The sequence below is a fragment of the Leptonychotes weddellii genome, chromosome 7 (assembly GCF_054177405.1).
Source record: "Leptonychotes weddellii isolate Sample4059 chromosome 7, ASM5417740v2, whole genome shotgun sequence".
Classification (NCBI taxonomy): Eukaryota; Metazoa; Chordata; class Mammalia; order Carnivora; family Phocidae; genus Leptonychotes; species Leptonychotes weddellii.
This window is the reverse complement of record NC_138375.1, coordinates 30,890,430-30,912,734: the sequence shown is the minus strand read 5'-3', so window position 1 is coordinate 30,912,734 and position 22,305 is coordinate 30,890,430. Positions and strand designations below refer to the sequence as shown.

At 42.5% G+C, this 22,305-nt stretch overlaps 1 protein-coding gene across 4 annotated transcripts in view; it reads right to left on the bottom strand.

Moving 5' to 3' along the window:
• GHR (growth hormone receptor) overlaps positions 1 to 22,305 on the bottom strand; it is a 233,673-nt gene that overhangs the window by 48,393 nt on the left and 162,975 nt on the right. For all 4 annotated transcript variants that reach the window (XM_081826072.1, XM_081826071.1, XM_081826073.1 and 1 more), the window contains one exon: positions 12,176 to 12,241. In XM_081826072.1, coding sequence (XP_081682198.1) covers positions 12,176 to 12,241 — 66 coding nt within the window. The remainder of the gene's footprint in view (positions 1 to 12,175; positions 12,242 to 22,305) is intronic.

The window sequence follows — 22,305 nt, the reverse complement described above, 5'->3', positions numbered from 1 at the left end:
ATGATCCCTCAATATCATTAAATACCCAGTCTGTGCTCAAATTTCTAAAAATATCTTAAAAATTGTCTTTTGACATTTGTTTGAATTAGAATGTAAACTAGGCCCACATAATGTCTCTTAAATTTGTTCAAATCTATGACATTTCCTCTCTCTTCTTTTTATTATGTGATTTTTTTTTTGGTTGAAAATAATTTCCTTTAGCTTATTGCATTCTTAGAGTCATTTAAAATGTTCCTCTATCCCTCTTATTTTCCATAAATAGGCAGTAAGACCTAGAGACTTAATTTGATTCAGTTCAACCCTCACAGAAAGAATCCATCATGGGTGGTGCTGCAAACTCCTGTATCAGGGACATATAATATCAGATGATGGTAAGATTGATCTGGGTTCAAAGTGTTGTCAGCCTGATTCACGAAGAATAGAGTTCACCTAAATATTTTATCATTCACTGATGACCTTGCCTAAATCCACTATGTCATTAGGGGTTCTAAACTGATTTTCCTAATCCTACCATTTCATCTGGATTTATTAGCTAGAATGTGTGTGTGTGTGTGTGTGTGTGTGTGTGTGTTTATAGTCTATACATATATATAGGCTTCTTTATTGCAGAATTACATATATATATATGGACATTCTATATATATATAGGCAGAATTATATATATATATTTATTAGCTAGAATGTCTCTCTCTATATAGGCTTTTCATATAATTGTTGTCTATATATAGAGAGAGACAACAAGAAGAAAACATCTTTTCTTCACCAACTATTCAGTTACCCTGAAATGCAATTCATACAAAAATTCAAGGTAATTGCTTATTTCCCTTGATGTATCAATTTTTAGAATGAGTACATACCCTAGTAACCTCCAAAGGTGACCATTTAAAAATAATATCACTATAAACTTACTGAAGAATCATATTTTGATGCTATTGTTGAGAGACTGGAATTATAGGAATAAAAATGATGAAGTCATTTCTCCTTTTTCAGGTGTTCTGGGCTGTTTTCAGGGAAAAAAAAGCACATTGTGTAATCTTGGCCACCTTTCCCTTTCCATCCCCCCTTTCTCCACTCTATCATCCTAATATTTTAGCAGGATCCCTCTGAAAATAGCAGAAGGCAAGCTTAGAGACCAGATGACATCTAAAAATCCAAGCATATATACGAACTCTCTAGGGAACCGCCTGTGGATATTCACTGAAGGATGCACTCATACTCGGAGAGGGATCAGTACACTCTAAATGGGTGCACAAGCGCATAGACTCATAGGCTAGTGCCGTAGCGTGCCCAAATCACTGAGCATCGTTGCAGAAGTGCCACAAGCACTTCAGCTTGTGCTCCTTTGAACACCAGTGGCCAATGAAGCTATAATAGATAATCCCTTGAAAAGAAGTTCCCTGGTCAACTATTTTCAGGAAGTGTTATGGGTTTTTTGTTTTGTTTTGTTTTGTTTCTTCCTTTCTCTGGGACAATCAGAATGCACCCAAGCAGATTAGAGAATCTGAGTAATTCTGCAATAAAGAAGCCTGTTTAATTTTGCATGGCCTAGCATTTTCTAAGCACTGGAGAAATGGTGGGCTCAAACATTAAGGGCAGAGTTCTTTGCAGAGTGTGCAAAGAATCATTTTTGGGGGCGATTTTATTTTTATTATGTATGTGTAGTGGGTTAAATTTTATCCCTCAAAGATATGCCCAGATCCTAATCCTTAGTACCTATGAATGTGATCTTTGCTGGGAAAAAGGGTCTTTGTAGGTGTAATTAAGTAAGGATCTCAGAATGAGATTATCTTAGGTTAGGGCTCTAAATTCAGTGATGGGTGTCCTTATAAGAGATAGGAAAAGAGAACAGACACAGAGACATAGGGAGAGGCCTTGTGAAGTTGGAGGCAGAGAATGGAGTGATACATCTACAAACTGAGGACCATCAAGGATTGTCAGCAGTTTCCAGAACCTAGGAGACAGACATGGAACAGATTCTTCCTCAGAGCCTCCAGAAGGAACAAACGCTGTTGACACCTTGATTTTGGACTTCTGGCCTCCACAACTGTGAGAGAAGAAGGTTCTGTTATTATAAGCCACTAGGGTTATGGTAATTTGTTCCATCAGTCTTAGGACTGAACTCCATCAATGCAGGTCTGAGGTAGAACTCTGGTATTTATATTTACTGAAAATGTCCACAGATGATTCTGATGCACACACGCATCAAGAACCACCACTTTAGGATCTTAGCGGCTGAAGGGTTAGTCATCTGCTTATATTGACATCCTATTAGGATTTTAGGCTTTGGCTGTGGCTCTGGATGCACCAACGAAGCCTCCAGCCCTTTATCTCCAGGTCTCTCTTTTTTTCAAGAAAGTCGCACCGAGGAAAATACTGGGCCGTCCTTTAAGAGGTACAATGGAACTATCACAGGTGGTGATGATGGTCAAGGCTGGGCAAGTAGTAGGAGGGAATTCTGGGCTCAAAGAGGAGAGCAAAACCAGCTTTTGTCAAATGAGTCCTACAGATCTCACTTGAAGGGCATTCTCATTTTGCAGCCCAAACAAGGCCAAGCTTCCCTCCTTTTGGTAATTGAGAAATCTTGGTCTCCTAAGACTTCTGATCGTTGGGCTCAGTTTCCTTCTTTCCCTCAGCTGCCTGAGAAGGCTGCTTCTTTCATTCCAGATTCTGTCCATCTGGAAATATTTTATTTCTTTTCCTAGTTGTTCTCTTTTCAGCAGCCTCGCTGCCCCAGGTAACTTTTTGATAGACTTCTCTCTCAGGCTTTTGGTCTCTCCAAAAGGAGCTGGAGAGGTCTCTCTAGTCCTGTCAGTCATTGATGACTAACAACAAGGTATCTCCTCTTATAAATACCTCAGCAAGGAGAGGTCTACAAGGCACGAAGACATCTGGTTTTCTGATTTCACATCTTTTCACACTGAGGCTGACTATCCCCTAGGAGATTATTTTGTCATGATTTAACCAAGATTATTCAGTCAAAAACTGAATTTGGGGGGAGGTACCAAAGAAAAATGTCATCTAGTTCAAAATGTTTGCCTTCCTTCAACATTCCTCCTCTTTCTGTTCCACAGACCTGTAGCTCCAAGGCTCAGAGGCAGCCACCGGTCAGCTGTAGCACGAGTCAACGGGGCTGTCATAGGCCAGCCTGAGGACCTCACCAATCCCCCCCCCTCCCCTCTAAAACCCTGTTTGTTTCTCAGAGTCCGTAGTCTCTCATGGTTCATCTCTCCCTCCGATTTCCCCCCCCTTCATTTTCCCCTTCCTTCTCCTAATGTCCTCCATGCTATTCCTTATGTTCCACAAATAAGTGAAACCATATGATAATTGACTTTCTCTCCTTGACTTATTTCACTTAGCATAATCTTTTTGTAGGACCTTCTTGTCTGCTTTTCCCGATGAGAAAGAAAAGTGGCAGAGGAGGAAGATGCATCTACTGCTCTCAGGTTTGAGGAAACAATTATGTTACTCCTTTGTGTTAGTCTGTGTGTGTGTGTGTTGCGTGGGGCTGGGGTGGTGGGAAGCCAAACTCAAATATCATGAAATCTACACTAACATCTCTCCCCGTGCTTCCCTTCTGCATTTGCTCTTAAGTAATTCCTGGGACGCCATATGATAAGCATTTAACAAATATTAAGCTCCCATTTTGTGCAAAGCCCTGTCTAAATTGTGAAGAAAGGGGCAGAGTATATAAAGACAAGGAAGACTATCTTCTTGCCCTCAAAAAGTTTTCAATCTAGAAGGGAAGACACCAGGTGTACACAAGCCATTTGAGTTTAATGCAAAAGATGCACAACTTCAAAAGCTTTTAGAATTCAGAAAAAAAGAAGCTTCAGTCACAGAAAGGATGCTATCCAGGTGTTTCTCCATTGCTTTGGGGTTTGCCCCGCGGGAGCTTTGTGGTGACAGGTGCACAAAGCCGTACGTGCTGACAACAGAGAGCACAGATGGGCTCTCCTGCAAATATCTGCTTTCACATTAATCCAAATTTGGAGTTTAAAAATTATATTTATTAAGGAATGGTAAGAGAGAATAAAGAAGCATTCAAGGCTGCTTTTCCATAACACGTGGAAAACCAGAACCCGCAGCGGTAAACACACGGACACCACTTGAGAACAACCTCGAGGCCTCATGAAGGCTGTGCATCTGAATCATAACATCTGTGGTGACGCGGTGAGGTTTCAGGTTGATGAGTCTCTTACGTTACACCATCTCCTAACAGGAGAGTCTTCTGTCTTTATTCTTCAGCATGAATTCAGTGGCAGCTGTTTATAAAAGACTTACAGACCTGCAAGGTCAAGTCTGTCCTCACACTAGAACCATGTGATCTGCTGACTGTAACTCTTCCTAAGATAAATATTATGTGAAAATGATGATGCATGCAGACAGCTGAGCTGCAGATGATTGCCTATTCCGTCCATCACCAAGCATTTACAGATGCTCAGCATTCATTTGATGGCGCACCAATATCAATGCTGCCACCACTTCCAATCTTCATCATCATCATCATCAACGCACGAGTCCATGTTGATCAGCAGATACTGTTAATCTTACTTTACAATACAGGGTATTTCAGAATTGACTGTGAAGTAAATTTGTAAAGTGAATCCTGCATTCCCATTAGTGTCAGTTACTGAATAGGAAATAATTTTTTATGGGAGATTAAAAGATAAGAAGCAATACAAACATGATGACTAGTTGATTCCCAGAGCAGCCTAGACAATCTGAAACAAATAGGCACGTTTATTTACAAAAACAAGTATCTAGTCTGAGGACCATAGTTCGCTAACCCCTAGTTTAAATAACTGCTGACCTCTAAAGAAAATAGCTTATTTCGAATCACAGATTGCAAATGACATGCAAATCAGTTTCTTATAAATCATACATTTTAAAAAGCCCTTTGAAAGTTGCATAACTTCTTTTCTAAGTGATAAGTTTTTTATTTAGTAATTAATCACCTCTTGAGTTACTTTTGGTTTCAATATATATTATTTCATATTGCATATATTTGCCATGAAGCATGCTCTTACTTGAACTACTATTTAATGGCACCTATGTTTGAATTCCATAAATCTTTATAAATGTGTATTGACTGCTTTCACCATGTATAGATTAATTTGTATATTTTAAAATCAGTGCACACTTACATAATGAATTCAAGTTTTTTTCCTCAGTGCACACATGCACATTATCTGAAAAAAACTGTTCACCACAAGTAGGAGCTGGTGTGGGCCCAGTTCAGGGGTTCTTTCCCTAGAGAGACTCCTGTGTGCAGAAACCAGAGCTCCCTTGGGAGCAGTGGTTACGGGGCTGGTTTTGAAAAATCTAGCAGTGAATCAGAAGGCTGCAGGCTAGGAGGACTCAAAGGTCACAACCAACGTTGCTGGGACGCTTTAACTTTCTAGAGTCTACAAAGCGGTCCCCACCCACCAAGGTCACCAAGGGTGAAAGAACGTTTATCTTGGATTTCATCCTTGAAAAATGTGTGTTATGCTTCCGAAGAGAAATAAAACTAGGCACTGGGTATATGGAGCACAAAAAGGCCCACAGGAACTTTTAGGGGGATTGCTTAATCATCCTTCTAAGACTTAAAAAAAAATTACTTGCTTCTAAGATCAAGGCTTTTAGAGGCCTATGCCCACAGATTTCTAAATATTTTCTTATTGTTTGGACTCCAAAAGAAATAAAAGACCTTGACATATGTCTACAATCAACAAGGAGCTGCAGGTACTTGAGCTGTGGGCTTATTTTCCACCCCAGAGGTTTCACTACCACTGGCTTAAGCATATGCACAGCGAAGAGTTCTCTTGTAAATTAAGTGGTAAATATATACTTACCACTGACACTGATTAGGGCTTAGCAAATTGCTGGGAGTTGAAGGAGGATAAAAAATTTAAGGCCTAATATTTATCTTACAAAGAATCCTCACCTCCCAACAATTACATGTGAAAACAGGACCATGTATGATCATAATAACAGGACACTCAGACCTGAAAACTAATGGTAGGCATTATCTGGGTATTTCAGGCTGGAAAAAAGTCACTGCCAGGGCCATATTTTGTGGTAATTGAGCACTGTTATTTGAATTTTCACTAATATGCATTATCCATGCTTTATTTTGCTTCTCTAGGGACAGGTACAAAGCACTGGACTTACTCTCCTGTTGGTCGGTTAAGATGCTTACGAAAGCTGTTTTCTCGGTACCTCCATTTCTTCTTGCGTAAAGTGCATAATTCTACCTGCCTTCCTCCTACTTCAGAGAAGCTAGGAAGGGGGGAGATAGTCTCTGTAGGATGCTTAGCAGTATCTGGAGATCAGTGCAGTGAGTCAGGAAGGGTTACCACTAGTCCGGTGCAAGAGAGAGCCAACATAAACACTGTTTCTTAAAAGGGATCACAATAATCTGTGTTTACTTACTGAATCAGTTACTGAATTATTTATAAACAGTAGCCTGTCAAAAATTCAATGTCAGCTTCCATGTCTGAACTGCTCTCTAAAGCATGTCCAAAGCTCAAATTCTTTGTTACAAAGAAACGCTGCACACTCTAAGATACGCACCCTCACAGCACATACACACTCCCCTGGTGGTGCGTTTATTTTAGCTGTATTGTCAGCTAATGAGCCCTTAAGGCTGAAAAGATCTGATGAAGACGGATCCTCGGGGCGCCTGGGTGGCTCAGTCGGTTAAGTGTCTGCCTTCAGCTCAGGTCATGATCCCGGGGTCCTGGGATCAAGCCCCTCATTGGGCTCCCTGCTCGGCGGGAAGTCTGCTTCTCCCTCTCCCATTCCCCCTGCTTGTGCGCTCTTTTTCTCTCTCTCACTGTCAAATAAATAAATAATATCTTAAAAAAAAAAAAGACGGATCCTCAAAGCTGAGGAGGTAGCTCGGCTCAGATGGGGCAGTGATGTGTAATAGGGCAGGAGTGGGGCCACTATTACCTCAGCAGCTGACACGCCAACAGGATACACAGTGGTGGTACAGAGATGTCCTGTGACAGATCCCAAGGCTAGACCATGACCCTAGGCTCCATGACCTCAAGTCAAGGTTCTATGGAAGGCTTTCTGGGAAAGACGGTATGTGTTTATAGTAACAGAGAAGAGAAATATCTCTTCCTGTATACCTTTAGCCCTCTCCCTTCATAAATGCCTGCTAAAGGGCACGGAGGTGCTCTGTGCTGGCCAAAGAGTATTATGATATTGGGGGAAACCTGGCTTTTTTATTTTTTATTTTTTTACTTTTGTTTGTGTGTACAAAACCCAACAACTATTCATTAAGCACTTGGCATGTGCCAGGTACATCCCAGATATTGTGGGATACAAGGATGTATAAGATAAAGCCCCTCCCCCTGATGATAGTAGTCTATTCCAAGGGAATAGAAAGCAGACCAAAGAACCCATAAGGTTGAAACAAATGACATGATATTAAGGTCCAACATACAATTGAGTACAGGACATTTCACCCAGTTCAATCCTAGTACTTGTTGGAATAAACTAAGAGCCATGAGAAAATACAATAAACATCACGGGCCAGGTACTATTCTAACTCTTTTAAATATATCAACATTTTTAATTCTCACAACAACTGTGAGGTAGGTACTATTAGCATCCCTATTTTATTTAAAAATTTTTTTTATTTTATAAGGATTTTATTTGACAGAGAGAGACAGAGACAGCATGAGCACAAGCAGGGGGAGTGGAAGGCAGAGAGAGAAGCAGGCTTCCCACTGAGCAGGGAGCCCAACATGGGACTTGGTCCCAGGACCCTGGGATCATGACCTGAGCCAGAGGCAGACACTTCACCAATGGAGCCACCCAGGCACCCAGCATCTCTATTTTAGAGATAAACACACAAAACAAAACAGAACCAAGGTACAGATAGCTTATACAACTCGGGAAAGTTCATTCAGGAAGTATGTGGTAGATCTGGGACTACAACGGTCTGTCTTGCTATCAGAGTGAGTTCTTTCTACAGAGATTCCAAAATGAAAGTACTCATCCTCTGATGGGATAAAGTGACATTTGAAATATGCCTTAAAGACAAAATCCATGGAGCATATTCCCGATTCAGAGGAAAGAAGAGGGAATTTCTGGCAAAGGGGTCCGTGGGAAAGGATATGATGAAGCAGGAAATGCAGGGACATAGACATGGGTGTCCACGGTATACAAGAGAGATAAGGCTAGAAAATCATGGAGGATCCATGTCATGGACCTTCTTGAATGCCAGGGAGAGGAGTTTGTTCATATCACAGAAAACTGGGGGTGCTCCTGAAGGTGATGGGGCAGAAGAGCCACTGCATCAGATGTAGGGGGGGAAGAATGAATATGGGAGCAGAGAGCAGGACATTGGAATAGAGAAAAACAGGAGGTAAGAAAGAGAAATGAGCAGGTAAAGACAGGAGTCCAGCTAAGAACAGAAGATAAGGATCTACAAAGGTGACAACTGCTCTATCAAATTTATGTCCCATAATCGTGTTTTTATTGAAAAGTAACTCATGATTGTGAAGGAAGTTGTTCGTGAACTTATTAGACTTTAAGCAGTTCATCTGTTGTGCCCATCTAAGAGGATAAGCTTTTGGAATCCTTTCAAAACGTAACTCTGATCTCAGTCATTGACGTTGGTGTTCACAATGCCTGTTTTCATAAAACCTTGGACTAACTTATGCTCCAAATGCCAGTCAGTGAGACTTCCATATTTTTTCCTTATTTTAATTTGAAGGGGAAATGTCACCGATCACAAAATTTACACTTTCAGAGTAAGATGCAGTAAATTCAGTGAAAAGGAATGACTTAAAAATGAGAGGAAAAAAAAGCCCTCAGAAAGATGTGCAAGACGTGTGTCTGTCAAGGCTGCTCAGCAGTAGAATTAGGTTTATGATTTGCACCTAAGGTCACTGGAACCTGGGGGCTGATGGTTACGGTTGTCCACACAGCTAGAACGTACTTACATCACCAGCTCCCTATAGGAAACCCATCGGGAGGAGACTTTGGGCTTCGTGATACAGAGGTGTTTGGCAGGCACATGGGTAGCGGTTCCAAATCTGGAGACAAAGTGCATCCTGTGTGACTGAGCAGTGAGGGGACAAAGAGGCGCACACTTGGGTCAGACTCTGGTCAGTGCATACCCCTTGTCTACTGTTGCCATACTGTAGCCTTTGCCTGGAAGGAAGCTGTCCTCAGAGTATAAACCACTTGATTCCCATGAGTCCTTTCCGCGCTGGAACACTTAGGGTGATGAATGTGTGATTAACACAGGTCGGGGGATCTGATGCTCTCTGCCGGCTCCAGCCAGCTAACAGCCTCCATGACAAGGGGTGTTTGTGGGACTTGCTAAGTGTGGGGAAGGTAACCAGGGAGCTATTAAGGCTGCTTCCATTTAATTTATTTATTTGCAATATCATTTATTCCTTACACTGTTCAAGGTACCATTTTAGGTCCTGTGAGTTACACAACTCTGAATAAGATACAGCTGTTCACAATCCAGATGGGAAGATAAGAGAAAAATGCAAATAACTCTACTGCAAAGCAGCATCTGATATATTCCTTAAAAGTGGTATAAAATTACATGATCTCTCTTAATGTCAAGCCTGGAGAAGGGAAGCACTGTCTCAGGCCAAGGGTCAAAGGGTCCTGGATGAGCTTTAAAGTATGGACAGGATTTATAGTTACAGAATGTGGTGTGAGGTGGAAGGAGGATTGTTCTGGAAGATGGGATGACATGAGCAAAGTCCTGGGGGGTACTAAGTAGCGTAGACTTACAAGCTGGGGTGAAGGATGTTGGATTTCAGTGTCTTGGGACAGGTTTGCAGTTTGAAATCTGGGTTGTTTAGAGCAGAGTGATATGCTGGGTTCTTAAAACTGCCACTGGCATACAAGAAAGGAAAGATGAGTAGGGGGGAGGAGAGGGGAGGGAGACAGTGACGAAGGGGTTACAGCAACAGCCCAAGAATAAAGTCAAGGGGCCTGCAGAGGTGGGGTGGCATTTATCTATGTTAGGTCAGCTCTGTCTAGAATTTTTTCTGAGAGGGTTGTAATATTTTTTCCTTCATGGGGGTTTTGCTTTGAATCTGAGAATTTAGAAAAGTGCACATAGGAAATGTCTGACTTATAACTGTGTAATGACAGGACATTTCATGTTGAACACTAGGTGTTTGTGTAAAATTATCTCCTGAGTGAGAACAGGAGCTCCCTGATGTTAGGACAATATCTTCCTCATTCCCTTCTTCCCCAGAGTGCAGAGCTTGTGCTGGGTGCACAGCAGAGAGTTAAATGCTTGTGAAACAGTGACAGTGTACAAGGTGAGGTGACGTGAGCACCAGCGTCTGTCACATCTCAATGAGATGCTCAGATGACAAAGGTGGCCATGTGTCCAAGCCTGTGCTCTGTGGAAAGTGAGTGCTGATAGACACACCCACCGACAGGGGTTATCCAATCAGTCTTGGGAGAGAGGGGAGCTAGCTTTTGATCAGGGGAAGCTGGAAGGACAGTATTCTTTTTTGTGTGGGCAGGTCAATATCTATGTGCTATATCACAGATAAGGGATAACTAGGATTCTTGTCTATCACAAAGACAGAAAATCAACATATGCCAAAGGACTTAGCAGGAATTTCTTCAACAGACCTGCCATACCCAGAGGTTGTATTACAACAAGTCCAATGCTTAGGTTCCTCTCCCCGTGACTTCACAAAGAAGATGGGAAGAACTGTACTCCCCTTCAGGGGAAAGTGAAGGGCAGTGTACTATGTTTGTGTGCGGAGGAGGGACCAATGTGGGATGCAACATGCACCATTAGTAGAACATTCTTCTCTTGTAAGTTTTAAATTTTAATTCCAGGATAGTTAGCACACAGTGTTATATTAGTTTCAGGTGTACAATATAGTGATTCAACAATTCTATACATAGTAAAACATTTTTAACTGATTCCTTTTCATTTCCTTGCAGAAACTAGGAATAAATCACGTCATCTGCTGTGTGAAGGCTTTGAAATATACTGGCTGGGATAACCCAAACATGACTAAAAAGCCACCCTTTTTATAACCTCTCATATTAATTAGGGAGCAGATGAACATGTCAGAGGCTTCTAAAACAGGAGGAGGGTTGTAAAGAGTTTGTGGCCTGGCACAACGGACAAGTGGATGCCACTTGCAAAAAAACAGCACTAACCTTCCCTTTGAGTCACCTCCAAGGATTTATATCTCATTTAGAAATCTACTCTGTAATTATGTCATAAAATCCAAATTATGGTTTCAAGACACCGGAATTGCCAATGAAACAGCAATGGCGTTAAGCTCAGTTAGGTGCACGGTCTTCCCTTCCTCTATTGTGTCATGGGGACTCCAGCATATACTTCAAATGATGAGAAAATCCTTCCCTGGAATTTAATTAAAGGCACCTATGACTGATGAGGATTTGTTTTAGGTCATGTGAGGAATTTAGAAGAAGCACAAAAAGTGGGCCTTGTCTTAAAGCTAAACATAATTACTTAATTCATGCGGCCCACACAGCTCATTGAGTTCTGCACATGGTACTAACACATACACTCAAATCCTGTGAAGTACACCTATCGTGGAGCACGGGACAAAGTTCTATGGGAGCACAGAGGCAGAACAAGTCTTTGGTCCTAGACGATTTAGAGAAGCTTCCCCACAGAGCTAATGCCTGAGTTTAGTCTTGGGGATGAGGAGGAGATTGTCAGAAGACAAGAGGGCGATGTGCAAAGGCATTTCAGGAAGAGATAGCTCGCATGAAGGCAGAGTTTTGGAGCATAAGATGATATGGTTGAAGGGACAAGTTTAACTGTCAATGCGATCACTAGGTATAGAAATATCTCAAAACAATAATGACAATGTAATACCCAATTTGTAAAAGGAGGCAGGTTCCTAAAGTCAATAAACTAATTGTTGGTCCACAATGTTATTTAATCTTTTTTTTCCCCTTCTCATTAATTTGGCTTTACTTAACCTCTAAGGATAAGCAAATTAGAGAAATAAAGAAGCAGCCTTGCAGTGAAGCTGAAAAAGACATCCTTTAAAAATATGTATTTTTTGCTTATTTGTGCAATTTCCATCAGTCATTCATCCGGGTACCAAATCTCAAATACAGCAAAGAAAGGATGGTAACTTGAATTACAGTAAAGCATGGACAAGATCACTGATGACAGAAAAAGAACTGAAATTCTTACTTGTCCCTGGGCCTGGATTAACTCTTTGCAGACTCTGGGATGGTCTGCCAAGGATAGCTGGTGTGGCTGGAACAGAGAGAGAAGAAAACCATTAGTCATCCCTGTAAAAATGGTCTGATGTGACCCTGTTACAATTTCACTTTCAAGTGACAAAATGTGACCTGGCCCAACCTCACAATAATTCTCTCCCTTGTTTTCCTTCTTTCTTTTTAAAATTAAAAGCACACCTACCCTCTAAAAAGAACTCATAAATATCAGAGCACACGGAAACCCAGTGTTAGTCACCTCTGGTCTCATGGCTAGACATGATCAGGAACAATGGAAAAATGCCTTCCTAGAACATTCGAGTCCAAGCTTGAGTCTTGCTTGTGAAAATGGAGAGGAACATAAATTCTTTTTTTTCAAAACCGTATTAAAAACAGTTTGGTCAAACAAGTTCATTCTTGGAAATAAACATGTGAGCAATCCCGGGAATGGGGAAGGGATGAGGGGAACTGAAAAGTTAGGTAGGACGGACACAGAACTTTGTGACGTGAGATAGGCAATGAGTCATCGATTCTAAAAGCGGTTATAATTCTATGGACACTACTGTTATGTTGTATTGAAAACAGGAAGAATGGAAAAGGATCAGTGTAGTTGTCATTGAACTGTTGAACAGGGTTGTTTTGCTACAAGAGTATGCAACTGTTATCTGGGCTTGGTGGAGAGGGGGTTTTTCTAGGATTCTACACCTTCTTAGAGGGGTGAAGTGGTTCAGGCTTACAATGAACTCTGAGCACCACCTGAAAGAGGGGAAACTGCTGATGCTCTCGGTCCTCAGTAGAAACCCACAGAAACAATGCTAAGACATCTTTCTCTGATTATGAAAAAAGGGCGAGGAACCAAACAAAGATGCACTGGGCAGGAAGCTGATCCATTCCTGTCCCCCTGAATTTCAGAGGCAGGTGGGTCCTGCCCACCCCCCCAGATCCACTTTTGAATGTGCTTTTCCACTAGCCCCTCCCACCTAGCTACCAGTAGGAAGCAGCTCTCAGGGCTGGTGTTCATGATAACAGAACCCAACAGATGAAGTTAAGAGCCTCTCATTAAACACTGCAGAATTCTAACCTTTGTAAGCTTTTCAGTCTGGGCATATTAGCGAGAGCATTTTTACAAGTGAGACTAGGTTTTGGGGGTTTTGGTGAGTTCATATTTTAAATTATGTATGAATATGAGTTCTGAAAGTATTTCTTTTTATTCTCTCTCTAAATTTCAATATTAGCTCATTTGCTGCCAAATGCAATAAAGAATTATGACAAAAAGCAAACAATACACATTTACCTAGAGTAGATAATGTATTACACATTGATTTTAATGTGCCCAGAAGGAAAATTGCATTTTATGGAAATCACCTCAAGGCTACTTGACTAGATGCCTTGATAGCCTAAGTCTTTATTATTACCATCATCTAGAACATGCCCCCCTCCAATTCCTTGCTACAAACCAGAGAACACTCTGTTTTATGACCCTTTGCCTGAAGTTGGGCACTAAAACATTATTCTCAGTTGAGGTTTGGCAAGTTTACATAATTTCTAACTATAAATCACCTGTTTCCCAGACAATTGTATACACCTTGAGAAACGTTTGATAGCTCAAAGGAAGAGTAAAATTAAGTCAATCATGGGATGCCATACGATCATATGTGTTATTTTGGTCAAAATTACTGGCAAGTGTGTCTCAATTTTCAGCTTAAAACTGGGAACACTTAATGGACACCATTTTCCAGGCACAGATCAGCAGCAAAGCTGACAAATCTCTCCAGAATGATGACTGAGATGGAATGTGGGGGTCAATTATGAGGCCCCAAGGGAGCATGCAGAGCCAAACCTCAGGCCCAGAAATGCCTGGGGAGTCCTCGCCACCCCTGACAGACCAGGATTTTGCTTTCCTTGCAGACAGGCATCTGGTGCTTTCCTCTTTATGGTATCAGCATTTGGTAACATTTTCATAAAGCAAAAAGTCGTCCTCAGCTAACACTCTCCACAGTATGTGATGAGTCGACATAAAAGGAACAAGGAAACACCTCAAGGAAACACCACAGATTTGCACCAGCCCCACAAGGGTGCTGTTTACAAAAGCAAAACACAATAAATAAAAGTGCCTTCGTAGCAAACAGAGGTGTCATGCTAAGTTGCCAATTTTAATTCGCGGCAAAGCTGTCCTTAATGTCCTTACAGACGTAAGCGCAGAGCAGTGAGGGAAAAACAAACACAGGGTGACAATAAGCAGTTAATGAAAACTCCGACATATTTATTATAGGAGCTTTTAAGCACCAGTGCCGCAAAATGGATTGGCTGGAGCCCCTGGCTTCGGCGAGCTCACAGTCTTCTGGGCAGAAATCCATATAGGAAGGAGTGGCCGTGCGATGGGGGGGCCCTTAACAAGTCTGGACAAGCTGCCTGGGGAAGGGGACTCCTTGAGACAGGTGCTGAACTTGGGATGAACAGGCAAGGGAGAGAAAGGGAAAGGCAGTTGGGGCCAAGGGAACCGCCACACAAAGGCCAAGGCGAGACACACCTGGGCAGGTGAAGAGCTCTAATCTGTCTGTGGAGAGTGGGGAGAGCGCAGCTGAGCTGGGGTGTGTGGGGTTGGGGGAGAAGTCAGGGGCACCTTGGGGATGGTCTTTCCAAAGAACTTCATTTTGAACCTGCAAACACTGGAGAACTCCTGCTCTCCAGTGCCCTGAGGTAGAGCTCCTCACGGTGGACCTGCCCACGAACAGGACTAACTACAGTCTAATCTTTCTTATTTGTGTCCAACCTGGTACTCAATTTCCCAACTATGGCAGGTAACTGAACCTGGTTCTCCATCTATAAAGTGACAGTATCTATATATGCAACATTTAAATCAGTTAGTACACACAATATACCAAATATATAAGTGCTTAGTAAATGTTATTCTTTTTTTTTGGAGGAAGGAGAGAGGGGGAGAGGGAGAATCTTATGCAGGCTCTACACCGAGTGCAGAGCCCGATGTGAGGCTCAGTCTCACCACCCTGAGATCATGACCTGAGCTGAAATCAAGAGTTGGATGCTTAACCGACTGAGCCACCCAGCGCCCCAATGTTAAATATTCTTATCATAGTTATTATTACTGTCAATTATTGCTAACCACTACCCTGAAAGCAAGGGCACATCTTTTCCCATGGAGACCTTGACAGTGTTTTCACACTAGACTGTGCGAGGCTAGGGCTTTATACCTATGAGGAGAGGATGCTGCCCTAAGCCCAGTGAGACCCCCCACCATTTACATGTACCGTGCAGGCTGTATGTAGGCAGTGGGACCCTGGGGAAGTGATTTCAGTGGCGTAGGGGATGCAAATCGACTTGTGTCAAAGATTCAGCCTGGGACTAAAGGCAGTCAATTCCAGTTCTTGTAAATTAGTGAATACTCCATCAGGAAGGGAACTAGAGTGAGAGGATCAATGTTCTGGGGAGTACTGTAATTTACTAGTTGGGCAGCAATGGCATTTAGAACCAGTCCCAAACAGACCATGCGAACACAAGTAAGTAAACCAGGGTACTGATTACAGCAACCAGTTTACATGATGAGACGTAACATAAAGGGCCTCACGTGGCGGCTGCCGTAAATTAAGCCTTGGTTAATGTTAGCTACTGTTATCACTACCAGGTTATGATAAGGATGACGATGTAAGTGCCATGAAATCTCTATCTCAAGACTTCCTCTGTGATCATCGTTTTGCAATACATCTATCAAATCATTATGTTGTACACCTTAAACTTACACAATGTTTTATGTCAATTTTATCTCAACAGAATTGGAAAAAAGAAATTCTTCTGAGAGCTTTTGCTTTCTCCTTCAGGCAGGTTAGTTGTTCTCCACCCAACAGCCCTGGATATTGCTTTTTTTTTAAAGTTTTTTTTAAAAAGATTTTATTTATTTATTTGACAGAGAGAGACACAGCAAGAGAGGGAACACAAGCAGGGGGGTGGGAGAGGGAGAAGCAGGCCTCCCGCTGAGCAGAGAGCCCGATGTGGGGCTCGATCCCAGGACCCTGGGATCATGACCTGAGCTGAAGGCAGACACTCAACAACTGAGCCACCCAAGTGCCCCACTTAATGTTCTTTTATCTTGATATCACATGCTTATCTTTGTAATACAAGCACTGATGGTCAAGTTAAAAAATGAGACGTGTTTAGAGCTCACGTTTATGGTTTGCTTAAAATGCACCAGGCACTATGCTTCTGGACTTTCCCATTTTACCTCCACAACGACCATCTGAAGTATTATTATGAGTTACATTTTATGGATGAGGGGTCGGAGGTTCAGACCAACTAACTAACTTGTCCTAGGCTACCCAGCAGTTACATGGTAGAAGCCAAAATTGAACTGGAGCCAGATTCTGACTGCACCCCACTCTACTGTTCCCCAAACTTGCCTGACCATCAAGAACCACAGCGGCATTTTGTTAAACATGTGGATTCCAAGGTCCTGTCTCAGATCTGTAGAATCTGAATCTCTAGGGAACTGGTTGATTGGTATATTGGCAAGATCCTGAGAATCTGTATGTTTATCCTCTATGCCCCATTCCCCAGCCAGGTGATGCTTATGACAAGACACATTTGAGAAATTCTTCCCTACACACTACTTTGTTGCTCTGCTCAGAGTCACTGTGTCCTTCTTTGGGGTTCCCCTGCTAGGACTCCCCACTGTATGCCCACAGCCAGTGCTCATGAGGGTGCACTCGCGAGAGCACAGGCTGATTTGTTTGAACACCGCAGATATCCTGGAAAGTTCCATTGATGGGGCCAGGTTGCTGAAGCTTTGGGCAGAAATACCCCTCAGGGGTCAATTCACGAGAAGCCAGGTAAGACTTGAGCCAGGCTGGCAGCCAGGATTTCTTTTGCTCTGTCATCCAGTGATGTTACACAGCAGGTCGTGGGGCTGCGATTATCTTCTCGGTCATGACTACACCTTGGCACACCAAGTCCCAGGCTGATGGCAGTGATAATTCTAAGCTGGAATTTCCTTTCCTATGTGGCTCACTGGATTAGCTGAATCCCCATTCGCAATTTCTCCCCTGAACTGAAGTATATTATATCGTACATGTTATGACTCTTGGCAGCTCTAAAGAAGACTGTGAAATCTGAACAGGAACTCTTTGGACCTTTGGAACAGACAATATTACCTCCCCAGAGCTCCATGAGGGAGTGCGCTTCTCCTAGACTGGAACAGTAAATCACAGGGCACATCACAGGGAGATAATTTAAACAAGCAAACAAAAAGAACCATGAAATAATGCGGGTGGTTTCAAACACCTTCTAATGCTAAAAAAGCTGCTTTACAGACAATATATAGCAATTTGGAAGAGAAACCAGCATCAGGAAAAGCCCCACGTGGCTGAAATAAATCTGCAGTGGTCATGTTTTGCTGTAAATATATTTTGACAGTAGCTGGGCCTCAAGGTAAGAATCAATGGTGCAGGGAAAGATCTTAAAGACCTTCTTTTCTCACAGGACAGCCCCTGGCTTCGTGGGCCCAATGCGGGAAGTTGCCTGATAATAACTTCAAGCTTCACATACTCCTTTCCTGTCTGGCAGTGGTCTCCTTGGTGAGCTTTTCTTTTTTAAAACCATCCTCCTGACACAAGCTTACGCACGTACTGAGGACATCTGCTTGTAATTAAAGGCGGATACTAGGGCCTGGCGTTTCCCACGTAGTCCTCTGGGTGATAAAGCCAGTTAAAGGTGCCGTGATTGAAGAACACGTCGGTGGTGGGTTGTTGTTGTTGTTGTTGCTGTTTCTAAGAACTAAAAGGAGCAATTAATATGAATGCTGGCTCTCGGCTGGCTTGCATCTTCCTTCGGCAAAGCTTCCCAGCAATTTCTCTGGCTTTCCCTTCCAACTGCTACAAGAACAGTTAAACACCCTGCCCAGCTAGCCGCTCCTAAAGCTGCTTTTCATTAATGGAAACAGCAGGGGTGTCAACACCAGGCGATGGGCAGGAAGCCAGCCCTTGTGCCATGTGATGGTCAGAGCCCAGAGCAGGCACAGCCAATGCTAAGAAGAGCAACCAGAATCCCAGGTTGGCTCTAGGCCAAGATCAATTCTAGGTAGGCCAGTCGGGGACATGGGGCTGAGAACAGAGGGACAGATAAAGAGAGTAGGTCAGACTGAGGCAGAGGGAGAAGGGCAGAAGTGTCTCTTCCCTTATAATGTTGTTTTAGATGTTTTTCATACCTGTGAATCCACTCATTACAGCAGTAGAGTCAGAATGATTTAATAAAGCCCAAAGCTCAGACGGTGACTCATAGATGGTGCTGGCATCTCTTCTCAACTTTGTATTCAACGGCATCACGTCATCAACTTGAAATCAGCCAGAGTGGGATTATTTACACAATAAAAGCTTTTTACACAAAGCTACAAATCAAGGCTCTCTGCCATCTAATCCTATGGAAATTCCATCCACCTTCCCAGCTCAGTTTGAGTGTATTCTCCTCCATCAGTGTTTATTTTCTCCCAACTGGAATCCATCTCTCCATCCTTTGTGTTTTTACAACACTTAAAAACAACAACAACACCTGGACCATGGCACTGTTTCCTGCTTACCATCTTAGTTATCTGACTTGTGCAGCGAATGATAAACTCCTTGCAGCTTGAAGGCAAGCACCATGTCTCATTCTCCTTTGGATTCGCCATCACATTAGCACAGTTCCCTAAATATATAGTGAGTGCCCCATACATATTCATGAAGTTATCGAATATCTCAGCAGGAACTCTTCCAACAAGGAAAGTTGGGAGGCATCTTGACTTTACTTATATTATTACTTTGAATTTGTCAGACATCTTGTGGCCCCTGGAGTCTGAATTTGCATAAAAGAAACACGTTACTAGATCCTGTGACGAATGTCCTCCTGGGACCGTGAATGCTCAAATTTGAGGCAGCGTCTGCAAAGTTTTAACCCATTTTCATGGTACCTAACTCCTTAACAGTATTCAGTGAGGGGAAAAAAAGAATGAAAATAAGACTGTTTAATTTTCTCACCTCCCTTCTGTCACCTGGATGGTGAATTTGCCTGGTTTTGCTTACAGCAGTAAGCCGGTCTTTTGATGGTATGGTGTACAGTACTTTTTGCCCATTTATGAGGCTGAGACTGGTAGTAGTGACTCTGAAGTCCTGGGAATTGATTGTTCTGGCAAATTTATGGATCTTCTTGTTTAGACCGGTTACTGTTTCAGAAGCAGAGCATGATAAGGGTGTCCTAAGAAAGCATATACATTGCCAGAAGTTTTAAGGTGTATTTTCCCCTCTCTGGACAAAGGCATCTCTCATAAACAGGTTGGTCTGGGTTCTTGCTTTCCAAGCTCTACTCGTCAATTTCCATGTGACATTTCTTGAACAAAATCCTATTCCCTTGAGAAGTAGGTATTTGTGAGCTAGAGAAAGCGATCTGCAGTTAGAACTGCAGTGCGGGACCCCTTACTGATGTGCCATGTGCTGTCCTAGACGCTGGGGATACCGTGGTGAAGAGAACAGAGAGAATTCTGCCTCTCGGGGCCCATGTTCTAGCGTGTGCAGGGGAAGACAGTAAACAGATAAACAAATAGATAATGCCAGGGAGGAGGGTGGGGTAGCAAGATGTGGCGAGAGTGGCTATCACAGACTTGAAAAGCAGCGTGGAAGAATATGGGCTCTGAGATGGATTGAGCAAGGAGGCCAGTGTGGCAGTGGAGAGAGGGAGTGGGGAGAAGAAGGATTTGAGGCTGCAGAAGGGCCAGGAGTCAGATCTTGCACAGTTTGCAGACCAGGGTAAGGACATAACGGCTCGCCATGACAGTTTCCATGATAGGAGCCCCAGTGAGCTGGAGCTGCTACCGCTGTCAGACCTGTCCCATTATGGTGTGTCCTCCCCACTTGAATCCCTTACTGTAATGGCTTGGAATTGGGAGGTGTTGGCATTCGGTTCTGAGACTATTTGGTGGATGGCTTTAATTCATTAATTACCCTTATCGTGCTGTACTTGACCTGGGTTACAGACATAAACCAGAGGGTCTTTCTGTTGTTGTTGTTCAGGATATATTTATTGAGCACCTATTATGCACACAAGGCACTATGCTGGGCACTGGGATATGGTGGTGAACAGACTAACACGGGCCTCAAGGTTCATTTCTCTCTATTAACCTAAATGGGTCCTTAGCCCCAGATCAATGCATCTGTTTGCCATCTGGAACATTCTTTTTTTTTTAAGATTTTATTTATTTATTTCACAGAGAGAGACACAGTGAGAGAGAGAACACAAGCAGGGGGAGTGGGAGAGGGAGAAGCAGGCTTCCCGCTGAGCAGGGAGCCCGATGCGGGGCTCGATCCCAGGACCCTGGGATCATGACCTGAGCCGAAGGCAGACGCTTAACGACTGAGCCACCCAGGTGCCCCCATCTGGAACATTCTTAATCCTAGGTCTTTGCTCACCTTCCATCATTCTTCTCGCTTTCTTCAGAATGGGGAGGAGATCCGAGGTAATTTCCATTTTTAGAGTGGGGATAATAATTCAGGAAATAATGTACATCTATTGCTTAACAGAATGTCTGGTACATAGTAAATATGTAAGTATTAGTAATTATGTACTACTGAGTATTATTGTGATTGCCTCTCAGTTGATGATATTTAGTATTTTTGCTACTTATCTGATAGTTACATATGTCCTATACTGTATCTTGCACTATTTAGTTTGCATGTGTTTATATTCTTGCCCCCTCAACTAGATCACAAGTCCCTTGAAAGTTGAAACCACATTTTATCCTTTCTAACCCTGCACACAGTAGGCCCTCAATAAATACCTGTAGTATGATGCCTACCTGGCCTTTTATTCTAACAACCCCTCCTTTTGATGTGTACCTATCAGATTTTAGGTATGTTAGTTAACAAAGAGTCTTAGTGGAACGTCATGTACATCTTATAGACATATTTGTTGCATTTGTATATAGTAAAAAAACAAAAACAAAACAACCCAGAAAACTTTGACGTAGCTTCGCTCAGATACTTGATTGAAAATGTTTAGATTCATTTTCTGAAGGCCAGTTTTGGAAAGAAATGGTTGGAACTCTGCTCTGTGGCTAACATGGGACCAGTTCCAAGAATTATTTTGCAGTGGAAAATGGAAGCTCTACCAAAAAGTGAATGGAGATGGATAAGGTGACAATCCACCATAGACAGGTATCTTGGCAGCAAGGTACCTGATGCTTAGTTTTTTGCACTTTGTCCTTTTCCTTGTGCCTTCTGTTGTTCTTGGCTCCACTGAGAGGCAAGCTTTATGGACACTGAAGCTTACCTCTAAATCTAACTTTAGTTAAGAGTTTCAAAATGGACCATTTAAATAGAGTCAAAACAGTCAATCAAATCACATAACATCAATTTAAAGTGGAAAATTATACTGGGTGTGAAAAAAATTTTTATGACACTTTTCTGGAAGGAATATGTTTACGCTGAAAAGTAGCTACATTTCTTTGTAGCTCTAGGGCAGGCAAAGTCTTACAAGTCTAGAATATAAGTTTTGTTTCTTTGAATTATGTTTAATGTGATGATGATATGACATAAGGAAAGGAAATCAAAAGCCTTATTGATAATCCACATGTGCCCCCTGCTCTGGCCATAGACGCCTTGCACAGTGTGTCTTTGTGTCGGCCCAAAGGGGCACCCTGCCCATAGGCTTTCTGGCGGGACAGGGACACTGTATGGCTTTAAGTGTTCCCTGATCGAATGTGGGAAAAGCAGCAGCTAGCCAAATTCTGAACAGAGTTTTTATTGTGCTGTGGCCAGGAGGTGAGGGGGTGGGAGAAGGACACAACTTCTGCCCCGCTCTACTTTCTGGTGGATATAAGTTAAAGGGACTGAGAGGGACACCTTTGGGTAGATGGGGCAAAGGAAGATCGGGGACTTTATAGAGTTCAAGTTTAGGATCTGCAGCAAATGCAAAAAGTACACATATATTTATACTATTCAATTTACATTTACATGTAGTTTACATTTATATTTAGCGAATGTCCTAGCAGAGCTGGTGCAACTTAAGAGCAACCAAAGTAACATATATGAACATTGAGATCCCAACCAAGTCTTATTTTACCAGCCCCCC